This window comes from Malus sylvestris, chromosome 16 (genome assembly GCF_916048215.2).
Source record: "Malus sylvestris chromosome 16, drMalSylv7.2, whole genome shotgun sequence".
NCBI classification, from domain to species: Eukaryota; Viridiplantae; Streptophyta; class Magnoliopsida; order Rosales; family Rosaceae; genus Malus; species Malus sylvestris.
In genome coordinates this window covers 33,359,095-33,376,904 of record NC_062275.1, presented here as the reverse complement: position 1 = coordinate 33,376,904, position 17,810 = coordinate 33,359,095, and the positions used below count along the sequence as shown (strand labels likewise).

At 38.8% G+C, this 17,810-nt stretch overlaps 2 protein-coding genes and 1 long non-coding RNA gene across 3 annotated transcripts; 1 reads left to right on the top strand and 2 right to left on the bottom strand.

Moving 5' to 3' along the window:
* Positions 1-6,596: 6,596 nt before the first annotated feature.
* Positions 6,597-9,819, top strand: LOC126606654 (uncharacterized). The gene is made up of 7 exons (XM_050274037.1): positions 6,597-7,417; positions 7,500-7,558; positions 7,915-7,984; positions 8,104-8,229; positions 8,354-8,482; positions 9,150-9,607; positions 9,705-9,819. Exons 1-7 carry the CDS (start codon positions 6,641-6,643, stop codon positions 9,775-9,777), a joined length of 1,692 nt encoding a protein of 563 aa, XP_050129994.1. The 5' UTR covers positions 6,597-6,640; the 3' UTR covers positions 9,778-9,819.
* Positions 9,820-11,181: 1,362 nt separating this feature from the next.
* On the bottom strand, positions 11,182-13,653 carry LOC126606660 (uncharacterized). Its single transcript, XR_007617288.1, has 5 exons — positions 13,508-13,653; positions 12,866-12,926; positions 12,408-12,517; positions 12,067-12,153; positions 11,182-11,877 (listed from the first exon to the last, which is right to left on the bottom strand). It is a non-coding gene; the product is annotated as an uncharacterized LOC126606660 (long non-coding RNA).
* A 497-nt stretch (positions 13,654-14,150) lies between these two features.
* Positions 14,151-17,034, bottom strand: LOC126606655 (uncharacterized membrane protein At4g09580-like). Its single transcript, XM_050274038.1, has 4 exons — positions 16,615-17,034; positions 15,516-15,786; positions 15,264-15,434; positions 14,151-14,769 (listed from the first exon to the last, which is right to left on the bottom strand). Exons 1-4 carry the CDS (start codon positions 16,833-16,835, stop codon positions 14,644-14,646), a joined length of 789 nt encoding a protein of 262 aa, XP_050129995.1. The 5' UTR covers positions 16,836-17,034; the 3' UTR covers positions 14,151-14,643.
* Positions 17,035-17,810: the final 776 nt, after the last annotated feature.

Genomic DNA, 17,810 nt, shown 5'->3' with positions numbered 1-17,810 from the left:
AGACGAAGAAGAAGCATAAGATGTTGAAGATGAGTACTCGAGAGCAAGGCTAGGTAAGCAATCAGGAAGGGGTTCCAGGCAGTCGGTTCCAGATCAGAAGATTGATACCAAGTGCTGGATGATTGCTCTCTTTCTCCTTGTCTTGCAGATGAAAACAACGATAAGGAGAAGGACAGGGAGAAAACATGATATGAGATACTCTTGCTTTCAACCTTCATGATATGAAATACTTTTGCTTTGGATGAGTTGTTTGCAGAGGTACCTCAAGGAATAAGGAACACTGAGTGACTCGAGAGGTTTCGTTGGGAAGGCATTCTCGAAGATGACGGAAGGTTATGTATGTCTGCCTTGCTATGGAGGGTGAAGGTCGACATTTATAGGAAATAATAACCGGTACTATTCTTTACTCTTGTCGGCAACCATTGGATGATTGAACAATAAACTTCACGTGTTTTCTACTTCACCAGAAATCTTCGACAGATTACCCGTAATTTCCACAAGGCTAAGTGTGTATGTGACAAATGCTGACACGTTTGGAAAAGCAGATGCCTCTCCGATATCTGGAATCGACGCTTCGACAAACTGCCCGTGATTTCCGCAAAGCTGAGTGTGTATGTGATAGGCGCTGACACGTTTGGAAAAGCATATGCCTCTCCGATTTCTGAGCTTGCGTCTTCGAGTTCTGAGCTCGCCTCTTCGAGTTCTGAGCTCCGTCGAGTGCAGAGGTTGCATGTGACAAGTGCGGACAAATCTGGAAAAGAAGATTGGCCTGTGGTTTCTGAGCAAGCCCAACTTTTGAGAAAGCTAGTGCCTCTTCGATTTTTGAATTGGCCTCTTCGATTTTTGAGCTCGCCTCTTCGATATCTGAAATCTCGTCGAGTGTTGGTTTTTATAAAGGCGCGCAGTACGTTTCAAAGCACACTTGAATTTCTGCCTGTAGAAACTCCCTTGTTGCACTTTTACAATCTTGACTTGTCCGACCTCTTCTTTCTTCAACACCTTTCTGGCCCCTCCGACCGTTATTTTGACTTGAACCTTGGTGAAAAGGCAGCCATGCCTTCTCCAGACAACATATGGCGCCCATCCTTCATATCCCCTACTGGTCCTCTTACCGTTAGGGATTCGGTGATGAAGAATGATATGACCGCTGCGGTGGTGGCCTGAAATCTTGTCACTTCCAAAGATAACAAACTGTTTTCCAAACGGTCTACTGAGCTGGCTGTTAAGGATTATCTAGCTCTCAGTGTGCAGTGTGCAGGTTCTGTGTCTAATATGGCCCAACGCCTATTTGCTCAAACCCGTCAAGTTGAATCATTGGCGGCTGAAGTGATGAGTCTCGAACAGGAGATTAGAGGGCTCAAGCATGAGAATAAACAGTTGCACAGGCTCGCACATAACTATGCTACAAACATGAAGAGGAAGATTGACCAAATGCAGGAATCTGATGGTCAGATTTTACTTGATCATCAGAGGTTTGTGGGTTTGTTCCAACAACATTTGCCTTCGTCTTCTGGGGCTGTACCATGTAATGAAGCTCCAAATGATCAACCTCTGATGCCTCCTCCTTCTAGGGCTCCGCCGACTACTGAGACTTCTCCTAAGCAGCCTTTGTGAAGGCTCTCTCTTGTATTTTTCTGCTTAATGTTCCCTTTTTTATGAAAATGAATGTAAAATACCTTGCATATCTGTCAATGTTTCAAAAATAAACCCACACCAAAAATAATTAAACAAGCAACAAATAAAAATGACAATCATGGCAAAATAAAACTGCAGAAAAGGGAAGGTTTTTAGGAATGCAAAACCAATCGTGGAGCAATTCAAAAATCTTCCTTATTTGAATACATAGGTTGCCTCCCAAGAAGCGCTTGCTTTAACATCTTCCAGCCGGACGAAACTTTCTTCTAAACTTGGATAGGGCCCATAGCATTGAATTGATCCTTGAATGGAAAGTGATACTTGACGTGATCCGGCAATGGTTTAAATTCTAGTATATGTGCCTGAATCATCAAAATCAGCAAGTTAGTATATAATAAAATCGAAGTTGGAGAAGATGGCTTACTTGCTTGTTCCAACACAAACTCAATTACGAACACCACATTAGGGATATGGGACTTGGCCAGATTTGGTGGTTTGAGATTTATGACTTTTCCCGTGTCATAAAATCCAACTTCTTTAGGAATTTTCGTCTCAAGTGTATCTTCTTTGATGAATTCTAGACATTCCCCATCCACTTCTTGCTCTTGATTCTTTGGAAAGGTTTCGAAGATGCCTTTCTCACCCTCTTCTTCCTTGGATTGCATGATCCTGCAAGGAATAAGGACATTTGGTGAAACAGGGTCAGGACAAATTGAATTTAGGCTTACCTTGGTTGTAGTGGACGGCATAGAGGGCATATGGGGCTACGGCAAGGGTGGTTCTTCCCTTACTGTGGCCTTGTTATTCTCCTCTTCTTCAAGTAACAGCTGTTCATCCATGTTTTGGCATCGTTTGGATGTCTTGGGTTCACCTCCAACCTCCATAGCACTTCCCAAAGTGATAGCATCATGGATTTCAAAATCTTCCTTCAAATTTTCAATAGTTGAGTTAGAGAGTTCACTTTGCTCTTGAATTTGTGTCGTGAACTCCATAATCTCTCCAAGTTGATTTTTCAATTCGCTCATCTCCTTAGCTTGATTGAGCATTGTTTCATTTTGATTTTGCTACCCCTGCACTAAAAAGGTTACTAATTGAAAATTTTGATCACTATCCGTGGACATACTTGAATTTGATTGGAATTGTTGTAGGGGAAGCTGTGGTGGCTGCATAGGTGTTAAATAAAACTCCTCAGATTGTTGCCAATATCCATCTTGTTGAGCCTCCTTGGTTTGATTTTGTGAGCCCTGCACCAAAGAATTTATTTCATCAAAAATTCGATCATAATCTATTGACGAACCTGAGTTTGATTGAGCATATTTTATATGAGGTTGTGATGGTTGCATAGGTCTTGAATGGAACTCCTCTTCTTGCAGCCAATATCCATCTTGTTGGAATTGTTGAGGTTCTATGTAATCTGAATAATCTCTCTAATCCGAATTGTAAGCAGTGGAAAACATGTTGTCCCATGATTGGCTATGGCCTTGATAACCCCAAGCATCTTCATTCGCAGCGAATTGAGAATATTGCTGAGTTGGATATCCTTGCCCATAGGACACACCACATGTAGGGACACTTTGCATTGTGGTCCTTTCGGCATATTGTGACAATTGAGAAATAAGTTTCGCCAATTGAGCTTGAATGGTAGCAAAATTTATGTCTTACTTCTCTAGTACCTGAAATCAATGAAACAAAACTAAATCAAATATCAAAAGTAAAACACAAACAAAAACAAAGTCAGTAACTAAAAACAAAAGACACGAAAATAAACAAAAAGAAATAACAAGGGATTAGCATTGCTAATCCCCGGCAACGGTGCCAAAAACTTGATGCGAAAATTATCTTAACACACAAATTTAACCCTCTTTTGACAACTGTAGTATAAGTATAAGTAGGGATCCTTCTGGACCGTGGATTAGGAGGGCTTGCTAATAACCTCTGACTTAAAAACATAAAACTAAACTTAAAAAATACTTAACAAGACTCACAAGACTCAAAGCAAACTTAAAATACTCAAACCAGCTTAGAACAACTAAATAAACTTAAACTAGACACCAGGAATGACTTTGGACGAAAATTGACTTTTACTTGAATCAAAACATTTAAAACACACAAATTAAAACAGATTCTAACTAATTAGACACACTAAAGTAAAGGGGGATTGAGTTTTGGACGAAGTTGAAACAAACAAACAAGTATGAAAAACTAGACATATTGTAAAACAAATTTGGGAAATAAGATGATGGATGGGATAGCTAGAGGCTTTTTCTCCACACATGACATGTATGCAAATAACTCGATTTCCAGTTACTACTTCATTGAATTATGAACGACAATGCTCCAAATTAACCGTCACATCACTAGTTAACTCTCAGATTTTCCTTGTTTTATTGGATTGGATGACATCATTCGACAACCTAAAACATTCTTCTAAAGTTCCCTACATGACATCATAATAGAGATACAATAAAAGATCATTACGTTTAATGAAAATCAAAAGCATTGACAAAGCACTTGCAACTATGACATCATGTCACTCATGCTAGGAATTGAACTTAATGCGATTGTTTATAAGCGACCTTCACTACATGTGAATATAAGTTTGTAACGATTATGTGAAACTTCCTTATATTCTAGCAACGGATTTATGCATGCCAATTAAGTGTCGACCCTTAATTAACAAATACAAATAACTTATCAATCAAATAGTTAAGCCAACTGCATTCACGATTCAAGAGTTCATAACTGGAATTTATCAAATTATATTGCACACATAATCATGGCTTTGAAATCGCCCCTAGCCAAGAGGGGTTTAGCCACTCATATTCACAACAAAACAAAAGAAAATGAATTTAAACATTGGAAACAAAAGAAAGAAGACACCTAAACGCTCCAACGATCCAAGTTGAACAGCAAGCACGTCCAAGCACTTTCCTTCCCTTCCTTTGCTACGGTACAAGATGTTGGTAAGTGTTTGAAAGTTTGTTTGTATGGAGGAATGGATGTGAAGATGAATGGATGTGTTTGGATGAAGGTTGTATTGAATGCGGCAAAGAGTGGAGAATTTGTGTAGATGATGTGTGTGTGTTTTGGATGGATTTTTTCTCCCTTGTTATGGTGAAGGGTGGATGTATTTATAGGCTAGGAAGAGGGTTACCATCTAATTAAGGTGGTAGTGGTGTATGTTGTGGTAATAAGTGGATGTAATGGGTGTAGTGGGTGAATGTTTGGTAATGAGTGGATGTAATGGGTGCAGTGGGTGAGTGTTGTGGTAATGAGTGGATGTAATGGGTGTAGTGGATTGATGTTTGGTAATGAATGGATGTAATGTGTGTAGTGGATGGATGTTTGGTAATGAGTGGATGTAATGGGTGTAGTGGATGGATGTTTGTAGTTGTAGGTCAACACACTTGCACACATACATGCTGATTTCTAGCCTTCAAATTTTCAAAAACGTCAATCCTCATGTCTCCATGCTTGCACTATCCAATCTTGGCCCAAAAATGCTCCAAAATGCTCCAAATAGCATTTTGTTGCTAACTTTGTTATTTGAACCTACAAACACACGAAAATAGTTTAAAGTACTAAAATAACTAGAATTAAACTAAGTAAATGCCAAGAAACAAACTAACTATGTTGCATAAATATGCTCCTATCAGTTTTCCCAATGACTTCCCAGTCAGTTTCTTTCGTTTGGTGGCAGCGGATTGTTTGGTGTTGTTTCAAGGATGGTGGAGCTATGTGTCTTCTTCTTTCTGGGCCTTTGTTTGGTCGGAATCTAGGCTGCTCTGTAGTGGATCTATGTTGCCAATGTGATGGAAGGGATGTAAATTACTTTAGTTTTTTGGCTTGTTTGGTTTTGTGCCGGGACCTATGCTGGCTTTAGGCACACTTCTTTAAGTTTGAGACCCTACTTTTTTATGTGCATAATATATCTAGCGGTGGCCCGTTTGGTTGTATGTTTTCTTTGGTAATGAAATCCACCATTTGACAAAAAAAAAAAAAAAAGGAAACTAATGAAAATTGGTTGAAATCTTTGAGTTTTAATGATAAGAACAAAATAAAGGGTAAAGTGAATAGTAACATATTTGACTTTTTAGTGTAAAAAGATGATTTTTTATTAAAGTGAACAGTACCGTGTACTTTTTGTTAAAACTCAAAAAAAAAAAAATGTGGATAAGGCTCTTAGCCTTTCCAGTGAATCGCTTGAAATGCCATGTGCTGATAAAAGAATAAGGAAAAAGCATTTGCTACTTTCCTTTTTGTCTCCTGCATAACATATTAACATTTACACAGTGGAAATGTATGACTAATTCCATGGCACATGGGCAATATGCCAAAACACATATGGCTTGCTAATTTAACTAATTAAACGCATTAAATGCTAATTTAACTAATTGGTTTATACCAAATAAGGCTCCAAGCACACACGTTTGACTAAACATTAAAGAAAATAATAGAAACTTTTTCATCTCACCAAGTTGGCCATCAAGACACAAAATCATGTAATTTCTTTCATTCAGGTGAAAAACATCACAAGAAAATGTAGTCCTCAGTTCAAAATAAACAGCACAATTTATGCTCATCAAGATACATTTGAGATAAAAAAAAATGGTATATAAGTTCATAACTTCATATCATATTTCAGAAAATCTCCTTTTTAAACACATTAAATACTTAATTTTAAGTGATAGTGGAGTCCATGTGACACATCATAAGTGGAAAATGTAAAAGGTATTTTGTACATGTTAGAATATGAGAGGACAAAAAGTTTGTTATGTCCAACTTCTAAGTTATTTTAATACATAACGATGTTCTGAATACACTGAAAATCTCTCGAGAAAATAGTACAGTTTTGTCTTTGGGCCCATTTGATCTCTGAGCCCACCAAGGTCTGAAATTGAAGTTGATCCGGCCCACTCTGTTTGCAACCGCTTCCAAACGCTCCCTCCTGATTCCTGTAAGAAAAGAGGACTCTAGGGTTTCGAATTCCTTCAAACCAAATACAATGGGTAGGAAGAAACCCAAGGAGCCAGAAAGCGACGCCGTTTCAGCAGCTCAGTCCGACGTCTTCAAGACCCTGTTCGGCGACTCCGTCAGCCACGACGCCGCCCCTGCCATCTTCTCTGACAGCAACCCCTTTAGGAGGAAGAACAAGGAACCCGACCAAGGGTTTGTTGCCCCTTCGGCTGAACCTGCTGAAAACATCAATTATGTCGAGCCTGAAAACAATGGCGATGACGGTGACGGTGACGTGAAGAAGCGGAAGAGGAGGAGCAAAGAGAAAGCGGCTTCCGGTTCGCTTAACGAAGAAGTTTCAGAGGGTCCTGTGGAGTTGGAGGGCAGAAAAACGAAGAAAAAGAAGCTGCTGGAAACGCCCGATTCTGAAAACCCTAATTTGGGTTCTGAGTTTGAAGGGGTGTCAAGACAGGAAAGTGATGAAGCCTCGGAGAAAGGGAATGCCCCGGCGAAGAAGAAGGATGGGAAGAAGAGGAAAAGGGATGAGGTTGAGAGGGAATATGAGGTGAAGAAGTATGGGGTGAGGGAGGGTGAGGAGGATGGGGACAAGGAGGAGAAGAGGACTGTTGGGGAGAAGAGGAAGACAGTGGATAACCCAGCTGATATGTTGGTTTCGACCGAAGGTTTTGATGACGAGAGCAAGCTATTGAGGACTGTTTTTGTTGGAAATTTGCCCTTGAAGGTCAAGAAGAAGGCTTTGATGAAGGAGTTCACTAAGTTTGGAGAGGTGGAGTCGGTGAGGATTCGCTCCGTGCCAATCTTGGATGTGAGTACTTTGTGTTCGCCTGTTTTGAGATTAAATATATTGTTTTGTTACTGATTTATACATTTTTTTTCTATTTGTTCAGACGAAAAGACCCAGAAAGGGAGCAATACTCACCAAGCAAATCCACGATAAAGCTGACAGGTAATCACTTCGCGCTCACATGATCAGTTGGTTTTAGGAACTGCTTGTTGTATTTATAAACGTTTTTAAGCACGTAAGGTCCTGTTTATAATTTACCATCAGATTTGGGTAGGGGTATAGGCTTTTAGCTGTTCTATTGTAATCTATCATAGCTCAAATAAAATCTTACCGTGGAAGATTGACCCCCTTATTCACCAATGCATTTAGGTTGTCAGGGATTTACATTTCGTGTGACTTTAAGTTGTTAAAAACATGTAAAATGATATAGATAATAGACTTTTGATGCTTGTTGGCAAGAAAATTTCAAATTTAAAAAATTTATGATTGCCTTTGAGATAATAGACTTTGTGTTGCAGCGTTAATGCCTACGTTGTTTTCAAAACGGAGGAATCGGCACAGACTTCCTTGTCCAATAACATGGCTGTGGTATGTTATTATCATGAAGTTGGCTGATTTATATCATTCTGCATAAGCTGTTTCTTATCATAAAGCTGAAGTGTTAATCTTGTGCCTTGACTTATTAATTATTATGCATGTTGATGTAGGTTGAAGGACATCATATCCGTGTTGACAGGGCATGCCCACCTCGTAAGAAGCTGAAAGGGGAGAGTGCTACTGTTTACGATCACACGAGAACTGTTTTTGTGGGTAACCTTCCGTTTGATGTGAAGGTGAATTACTCTGCTAGGATTTATTATTATTATTATTTCTCTTTGTAACTTTTCCCCGCTCAATTTGACAATTTTTATTTATATTAGTTGCAATAAGTGGATAACAATTTCTTTTCTTTTGCAGGATGAAGAAGTTTATCAGTTGTTTTGTGGTATCAACAATCTCGGTTCCAGTGTTGAAGCTATTCGCATAATCAGGGATCCTAACTATGGTATCGGAAAGGGCATTGCTTATGTTTTGTTTAGAACAAGGGTATGTTATTTTCACCAACACTTATCGAACCCCATTTGCAATCGATATTTCTTTGTAACAATGTCATGCCTTTTGAACTCAGATATGTGGTTGTTTAATTGATTCTTTTCACTTTCTTGGATGCTGTGCTGTACTCGTTTAGTGAGAGTCCTCATGGGGATGTTGATTTGACACCCAGTTGTCTCCTAGGACATATGTGAAACATTTTTCCTTTAACCCTAAAATTATGAATTTGTAACCATGGTAGCTGGCAAGTATACAATGACGTTAATTAAGCAAAAGAATGACTGATCAATTTTTGAACTATGCATATTGGCTGCTAAGTGTCTGCTGCCGCCGTTATCTTTATTTGCTTTGTCTTAAAGTTGTACTCAGGAGAGAAATATGGAATTGTTGCCGCAGTAGTTTCTGTGACTGTATGATTGTATTTTATTCGGAACATTCTTGTAGCATAAATATTTTACTTCAAAATTAAGGTTGAATGTGTGGTATTGAATACGTGCATAGTTGACTAGACTAAATAAATCATATTGTTTGCTGTACGGAGTGCCATAGTCATGTAAACTCTGTAGCTGAATTTGTATATGCTGTAGTTTCTCAAGGTACACCTGTTTCAATGTATTATCTTATCCAGTATCTTCTGTTGTCTGTCTATTTGGGCATCCAGGAAGCTGCAAATTTGGTTGTTAAGAGGCGAAACTTGAAGCTTGGGGATCGGGAGCTCAGGCTGTCTCATGCAAAACCAGAGTCAACCCCAACGAAGAGAAAGAACCCCTCATCTGCACCAGAAGCTAAGTCTTCAGCCAAAAAGCGAGCTGTGGACTCAAGGAGTCCAGATTTTAACAAGTCTAGTTCAAAAGCATCTTACCAGGGCCTGCGTGCTGGTAAGCCTGGTGTCCAAAAGAAGTTTAATGCAAAAGGCAGTAGACCAGATAAGTTTGAATCAAGATCCCCTAGTGGAGTGAAGCCGAAAGAGCGTAAAGATAAAAGACCTTCTGTTGCTGCGAGAAAGGCTAAAGAAGTACTGAAAGGTGGTGCTGCATCAAAACAAGCAGGTACAAAGCGTAAGCTGGATAGCCGGAGTCCAGATAGCTCCCAGCAGAAAAAGAAATTCAAGAAATTTAGGTAGGAATACACGAAATGTGTACCCTTTCCAAATTTGTATTTCTTGTACAAGTCAGAGATTGTCAAATTAATTATATTGTTTTACTTGGTTATTCAGATTTTATTTTCCTTGGACTGGTTCCCAATCTATTGATAGATACATGGATTACAATGAGGTTTATCCGTGGTAATAAAGAGATTGGAAGAGAGGAGTGGTTAAGAGCACCAGACAATCCATTCTCCGTAAGCATCTTCAACACCGATTTGTAGTTTAATTGGTTAAGAGCATTTGAAGTCCTAGGTTTGATTTTGCCCTCTTCACCGTCACTTGTATACTTGAAACGGCTTATTTGTAGCCGTGCTCTTGTGCTCTACAATCTACACAAAGCCACTTCGACCCTTGCACTATTTTCAATCTCACTTTATTCGCTCAACTCATCATTTCTATCCGATATTACCTAGGGGTGGGCGCGGTGCGATTCGGTGCGGTTTCGAGTAAAACCGCAACTGAAATCGAAACTTTTTGCGGTGCGGTTTTGAAGCCAAAACCGAAATGAAATCAAACCGTTTGGTTCAGTTCAGTGCGGTTTCAAATGATTTCGGTTTGGTTTTTGAGAAAAAAATGTACAATTTAAAATATATATCTATTTATGCATAAGACGGTCTTATTTTTCTCGTATATTAATTAATGAACATGTAGCAAAAACAGCAACAACAATGCAGCAAAAAACAGTGGCAAAACAATGCTCCATGCAATTTCCCTATGCTATTCTGAAAAGTGTGAGTTTGTTTCCGTAGTATTACAATATGTTCTTATGAAAGACTACATACGCAGCGTGCAATCCCGGGATAGCAAGTCAATCATCTACCTTAAACACATTACAAATATTAAGCTGCTATGAAATCATTAAGTGGGCCACTAGCTACTCTTTCTGGTGGCTACTAGTCTAGCATTTTCTGGTGCCTTTGAAGCCAAGAATGCTATCAGAATTATTGAAGCCATGCGATGATCAAGGACTACACTCGAATGATGAACTTAGAATATGGTGTGATCCGAATTCCAAAGGATTGCAAAGAATGAGGCAGTTAGGCTGTCACCATGGATATGTCAGAGGGGCATGACATGAGCTAGAGGTTGTGCAGATTGTACTGCGTAATACTGATCAATACAAAGATTATGCGTTGTGCAGGAGGTGAACTTTGATAGGGGTTTTCATGACATTGTGAAGAAGATCAAGCATTGATCTGGTAAGTCTTTGACAATAGAATTTATACTAAGATGATACAATAAACTAATTTAAAACAGAGAGACAACATTATTTTGATCTTCAAACATAATATTTAATATATGGTGCGGTTTCGGTTTCGGTTTCGGTGCGGTTTTGACAACCCAAAACCGAAACCAACCTTTTTCTTTGCCGCAGTTCAGTTTCGAAACCGAAACCATTTCAAAACCGCAAAACCAAACCGTTCGGTGTGGTCCAATTCGATTCGTGTTTCGATTTCGGTTTTCGGTTCCAAGTGCCCACCCCTAATATTACCCCATTTCTTCAATTGGGTCGAGAGAAACGTTAACTTCATTAACTATGGGGCTCTTTGGTCTTTTAATAAGTGAATATATGGATATGTTAAAGAAATTTTAAGTCTTAATGCAATGCAAGTGACCCTCTTATCACAGTAGTGGAGAGGAATGTTGTCCTTGCATCATGGCGTGAGTTCAGACTCGCCAACGGCTAATCTAACAATATATATCGTTTGACAAAAAAAACAAAAAAAACAAAAAGTATGTCTTAATGACTTTATTGGGTTATTGGGTTATTGGGATATCGAGTCATTTAGAGATGCCAATGCGGTAATTTGGTTTTGGATTTTTGTTTGTCATGATAAGGTGATTTTTGCAGTTTCAGATGTTGCAAATAGAACAAACCAACGAGCCCCTGCACGCCGCTGCTGCCGCCACCTCCGAGACAGTCACCATAAGACTTGCATCAAACGTTTCAATTTGTACTTCCAGGCTTCATTCTAATGCATCCTCGTTATCAGAAAAAGTAAAATTCGTTCCCAAAGATGATTTGTTTGAGCTCCCAAGCCTAAGCCTGCAATTCTAAACTTCCATGCCAAGCAAATTCTAGATGCTTAAATACCTTACCAACTTCAAACTTTTGGGAGATTAGACGGCACACGTGCATTGTTACAAAGCATTTGGCCTTCCCTTGGACATACCAGGCAGCTTGACACGGCCTGATCCCGATGTCTTCGGGACATCGGGATGGTCACGTGTTGGGCGACACCTGAAGAGTGACAAAAGCCATTTAATTTAAGCAAATGCTGGAAAATATGCTAAAACAAGCAATAGGAACTAATAACACAATACTAAAGTTCAATTGCTAATTAATAAAATTATGATAACACACAAAATGTTCAGAGCATACGTCTAATACAGAGTACAAGAGGAATTTAAGATAGAGAAGTGCTATTACAATAGGTGCCGAAGCAGAGAAGGTATAGCACTAAATCACTGGTAGGGAAATCCTTGTAGTTTAGATCGTATTCTTCGTTATAGGGTTCTGAAGGGGGTGCAAAACAAACGTGAGTGAACAAAGTTGATAAATATATATAGTAAAACAGTTATCAACGTACTAACCCCCAGGTTTTATGAAAACACATATATAATGATAAACATAGGTTTTCCAAAACCTAGCATGTCGTGCAATGTCTCAAATCATAACTTGTATATATAATAATCACTAGTGAATGTTCGATAACCCCTAGGCCCCATGCTGGCTCCCTGACTCTGAGCAGATAATCAGAGGAAAATTACCCTCAGGCCCCATGCCGACTCCTCGTCCCTGTGCTAAATAGCCAAAGGAAACACACTCCAGGCTCTATGCCAACACCAAACCGTCGCCCGGGACGGACCGGAATCTATCCCTACATCTCGTAGCAGAAAGGACCACTAGGTAAGTACAAAACCATCGAACATATATATATATATATATATATATATATATATATATATATTAAAAAACAACTTCATAGTATAAAGTCATCCATCATCTATACTATAAAGAGGTGTTCGAAACATGTTCTATATATCATATCGTCATCTATCAGATATTCTATAAGAACATGGGTTATAGGAAAAATAGTAATAATTTAATCTAGCCTAAGTAAGTAAGTTATCTCACAAAACATTTCATAAAACATAATCGTTAAATCATGCTTTTAATGTATGCATTTCTACTATTAAAACATGCATTTTTTAAGAGGTCCACTCACCGTACACTGATGGTGCAAAGCCGTACCGAAAAGGAATAATAATCACTGCTAATAATCGCACCTATTCACATAAAGGGTACATTTAGTCAAACTCTACTCAAACGATTGAATTTGGGAAAACGGACTTCAAAACGGGTTCAGGACGTCAAAATTAGCCTAGGAGAGGTCCCGGACGAAATCCGGAAAAGTCAAAGTCAACGGTTAACGGTCAGACTGGGTCAAACGGGTCTGGGCTTAGGGTTGGGCCAATTAGGCCCTAAGGGATTTGGATCAAATGAGTTGGTTCGGGCTTAGAGCCCCTAACAAAAACGGCCCAAGGTCCTTTATTTTAAAAACAACAAATAAATAAAACTTAAAAGGTTTTGGGTTAGGTCAACGGGCCAAATGCCCTAAAGGAAACGGCCCGAAGGCCTTTGGGTCTTAAGGAATTAAAACAAAAATTTTAAACTGAATGGGAAAGGGTTTTGGGCTTGGTTCACAACGGGCCTAAGGCCCGTGGGTTTTAGGAATGGCCTGAAAGGCCTGGTGCGAATCGGAGAAGAACGTCGGAGCTTCTATAGCTCCGGCCGACTACAGACGCACACCCTAGACCCCGATCTAGGTATCAAAATGAAGAGCTAGATGAGATGAGTGTTTTTATACCTTTGGTTTGCCGTAGAATGGTCGAATGTGATCGGAAAATCCCTCGACAACCACGGGCTCGCAGGATATGGGTGAGCTTTACCCCGAGCTAGTCTCGTTCTAAAACCTTGGCAATAACAAGGTAAAACTCAATAAACCACATCCAAGCATCAATCTAACACAGATAGAGGAAACACGAAGCTTACCTAATCGGAAAAACGAAGGAATCTCGTCGGAGAGTTCTTGGGTTCCACCGTTCCTCGCAACGATGAGAGAGAGAGAGAGAGAGAAAGAGAGAGAGAGAGAGAGAGCAGAATGCTGATGACGATGATGATGCTTGAGCGATGGTAAGGGTGTGGGTGCACTTGGGTGTTCACGGGTGAAGGGAATGGAGAGGGATGAAAGGGTTTCGAGAGAGGGAAAGGAGAGTTGTGAGTGCAGAGACAGAGAGAGAAAGGAAAGGGGCTCATAGGGTGGGAGAGAGAGAGAGAAACATGAGAGGTGCTGGGGTGCTGCCACGTGGCAGTTTGAGGATGAGAACAAATCTCCTTTTTCAGATCCTGATTGGGTAAAAAAATAGGGACCAAATTGATAATTCTATTAATATTTGGGGAGAATTGCAAAATTAGATTTACAAGTGGGGTTGGGTGTAACACAGCCTGCATCAGCAAACACCATGATGAAATTGTTAACCTGACGAAAGACAGTAACGTGAGTTTCATCTTGACGTTTTAGTCGTCAAGTTTATGAAAAACAATACTAAGATCATCTTGGGACTTGGATAACTCAACAAGAGCTGAGACAAGTCACAAATTCACTAGAGACTGCCCTTACATTTTTCTTGACAATGAATGATATACATACCCTATAAAATTAGAGACTTTCTTACCACTGAAATTGAAATTACACACACATTAAACCCAAACCCACCACCCAAATGAAACATGACAGTAACCAAATTCCATCCAAGGTCGCGGAGACACCTTCTACATAACAATTTATCCGATGGAGCTCCAACCAGGCTGTATTATCCAATAGCGGACATATACCTTTGTATTGCAATTATTTGACGCTAATCTGTACAGAGGTGATACCCATACGGCTGCAAATAGAACAAGGGCCTCGTGTACACCAAGCAAAGTTCTGCAAGTGAGAGACTATGATTTGCTCTTGCTCACTAGCGTGGGAGTAATTGAGACAACTCCAATGAAGAACAAGGTGGCTATCGAGTTGAAGTCATAGAGATCCCCAAGGGATCGCAACTCTCCAAGAACTAATCCAGCCTGCAGCACAAAAACGGAGTCAATTACATAGGCACAAACATTGACAATCGAGTAGAGCATTATGAAGACAAGACAACTCAAACAAATTGCTAATATACTTGTCCTTTATAGATTAGGGTCAACTATATCTCACCACCTTAACATGCTGGTAGCAGGTGTTTGAGCTCGACCCGTGCAGTAATTGACCCAAAATAAAAACCATTCTCCAGAATGATTCTTTTGTCTTCAGATATTAGAGCTAACATTTTAAAGACAACTATATACTTTTTTGCATTAGTCAAAATGTGGATAGTGATGGTGTCGAGCTGAAGGTATATTTAATCTTCCTCCATGACAAAAAGGGGGAAAATATATAAAACAAGATAACTGATTGTCAACTGGATCGTTCGGCAATAGAAACCTTCAAGATCTGCATAGGGTTCTTATAATATTCTGATGTTCTTAGACAACAACTAAACTTCAATATTTAAACAGATTAGGTGCAGGATACATACCCTGACAGTGACGTAAGCAGCCGGTATCAGACCAATTGAAGTTGCCAGGAAGAATATATGGTAAGGCACATCAACTATTGGTGAAGCAACATTAATAAATGTATTTGGCAAGGTCGGAGTTAACCGTAGAAACAGCATATAGTTCAATAGTCCCTCTCTTCTTTTAGCTACCTGTTAGAAAAACAATAAAATGATTCACTCATATTTTGAAAGTTAGGTATCAATGAGAAATATGAAGACATCTGAATGTACCTGGTTTTGGAAAAATTGCAGCTTGTCGGGCCAAAGAGAGAAGACAAGAGGTCTCCCGATCAGCTTTGACAAGAAAAAACAAGAAGATGCACCAGCAGTCGCGTTAAACACCACCAAAGCTACACCTTTGAAGACTCCAAAAAGGGAACCGGCAAGCAAGGACATAAATACAGTACCAGGGATCATGAAAGTCTGCATGAATATATAAACCATGCAGTATCCTAACAGAACCTGAGCAGTGTAGTCACTTGTGTAGTCCTCGAGGTGAACTCTAACAAGAAGAAGATAACAACAAGAAAACAAAATAAATAAAACTGGATAATACCATCAAATTCATATTCTACAATGTAACCGTAAACAGAGCACATGCAGATGGAACAAAACACAATACATTAGTCATAATACTAGCGGAGTACATAACTACACGCAACCAAGTTCATAGTTTTTTCCAACAATACAATTTAAAACTATGCATCACAAAATCTTCGAGTAACACTTACAAAGTCATCAACACTTAACGGTCACAATAATGCAATACTCCATATCCAGCATTAATCTCTCCTCCTATTACATATTAAGGTCAGACTAATGCAGTACTCCGTATCCAGCATAGCATTTGTGTCATAACCAATGCAAAATTACTATAATAACTAATGTAACAGTTGCATTCGTGTCAGAACACCAATCGAAGGCCCGAATCTAAACCCGCTTAGGCCAAAACCCGGTGCATTAACAATATGACCTATAACGTTTAAGAAATACAAAGGCCAATGCAGATAATTAGAAGGCAAGCATTCTATCCATTAATGAAAATAAAATGCCTCAGGCATCTAGCAAGAAGATGGATCCAAACAAAAATCAGGCCTCATCCAAATAAATTTATGGGTTTCCTAATTAGTTTGCTATTAATTGGATTGAAAGCTAAAAATCCATAATTTACAAAAAAAATTCAGAGACATACGAAAACAAAAAAAAATCCCATCAAAATTTGTGGTTTTTCCTGGAAAATTCAATCCTAAAAACCCAATTCAGATTCATGGGAAATGCACAAGAAATTTGAAAAAGAAAAAAGAAAAAAGAAAAGAAAAAACAAGAGTACCTGAGGATTCGAAGATCTTGGAGGCTACGGGGAAGCTTGAGGAAGCTGTAATCCGATGCGGGCATGGTCAGGTAAACAGCCAGAAGGCCAAACAAGAAGCCCAATACGACGGTGGAAGCCAGGGTCACCTCCCAAAAGCTCAACGGGAACTTACTATTATCGGATCCCACTTCTGCACCAACCACCTTCACATCGCCGCCACTGTCGTCTCCTTTCCCCATCTCTCTCTAAGTCTTCCTCTCTTTTTTCTCTTTCTGCAATTTTCTGGGGAAAAGTTAAGAGAGAATGAAAATTAAGGAGTAGCACAGCACCTTTTCTCTTCTCTCTTCTCTGCTATTTTATTGTGGTTTTGGAGAGAGAGAGAGAGAGAAGGAAGAGAGAGAGAAGGGATATTCGCTGGTGTCCTAATAATACGAGTTATTTGCAAATTGAAAAACGATGTTAAATACAATTAGGATAATAATACTTTGCATCTCCGAGTAAGAATATACGTACCTCATTTCTTGTAAATAATAATATTTAATATATAACTTTTATAATAAAAACGTTTAATTTCTTAATTTTTACTAAAAATCACCACTATTAACAGAGAAAAAAAAAGTTATTAAAATCGACGACCATTTAATTATAAAAAATATATCAAATAATCTTTTTAGAATCATATCAATTTTTATGATTTAGAGGTGTAGTCAAACTCGGATTTGAGAGTATTTTAAAAGACTTTAAAATCCTAGTGTAGTCAATTGAAAGATTTTAAAGGATTTTAGATTCCATTTAAATCTAGTTGTAGTTAATTAAAACATTTTAAAGGATTTTAAAATTCATCCAAATCTAAGTGTATTAAAAAAAATTAAGATTTTGGAGGATTTCAATAAATTGTGGATTTTATGGGATTTGAGAGAAAGAAGTATATATAACCAAGACTAAAAAGAATCCTACCTCACCTCCTAAGATTTCAAATCCTTTTCCATCTAGGTAGTCCTCAAATCTCTATCAACCCCAACCACACATAGGTGACCATATACTTTGGTGGAATCTCTTATTATGACCCTTAGACCTTAGAGGGCTACTTCGGGATGATTATTTTCAAATTTTCAGACGAAATGGGAAAAAATTTCAGCTTGGAAAAAGAATGAAGTCGAAGAAGAATCTATCGCTTGCGGACTATTGACGGTCAGAGAAGGAAAAAATATGAA

Coding starts and splice junctions, on each gene's coding strand:
- LOC126606654 (XM_050274037.1), top strand. CDS start 6,641: ATGGGTAGGAAGAAACCCAAGGAGCCAGAAAGCGACGCCGTTTCAGCA. Junction 8,230..8,353: donor ACCTTCCGTTTGATGTGAAG/GTGAATTACTCT, acceptor TTTCTTTTGCAG/GATGAAGAAGTTTATCAGTT. Junction 8,483..9,149: donor ATGTTTTGTTTAGAACAAGG/GTATGTTATTTT, acceptor TTGGGCATCCAG/GAAGCTGCAAATTTGGTTGT.
- LOC126606655 (XM_050274038.1), bottom strand. CDS start 16,835: ATGGGGAAAGGAGACGACAGTGGCGGCGATGTGAAGGTGGTTGGTGCA. Junction 15,787..16,614: donor CAAGATCTTCGAATCCTCAG/GTACTCTTGTTT, acceptor TCTTCTTGTTAG/AGTTCACCTCGAGGACTACA. Junction 14,770..15,263: donor CTGCTTACGTCACTGTCAGG/GTATGTATCCTG, acceptor TTTGTGCTGCAG/GCTGGATTAGTTCTTGGAGA.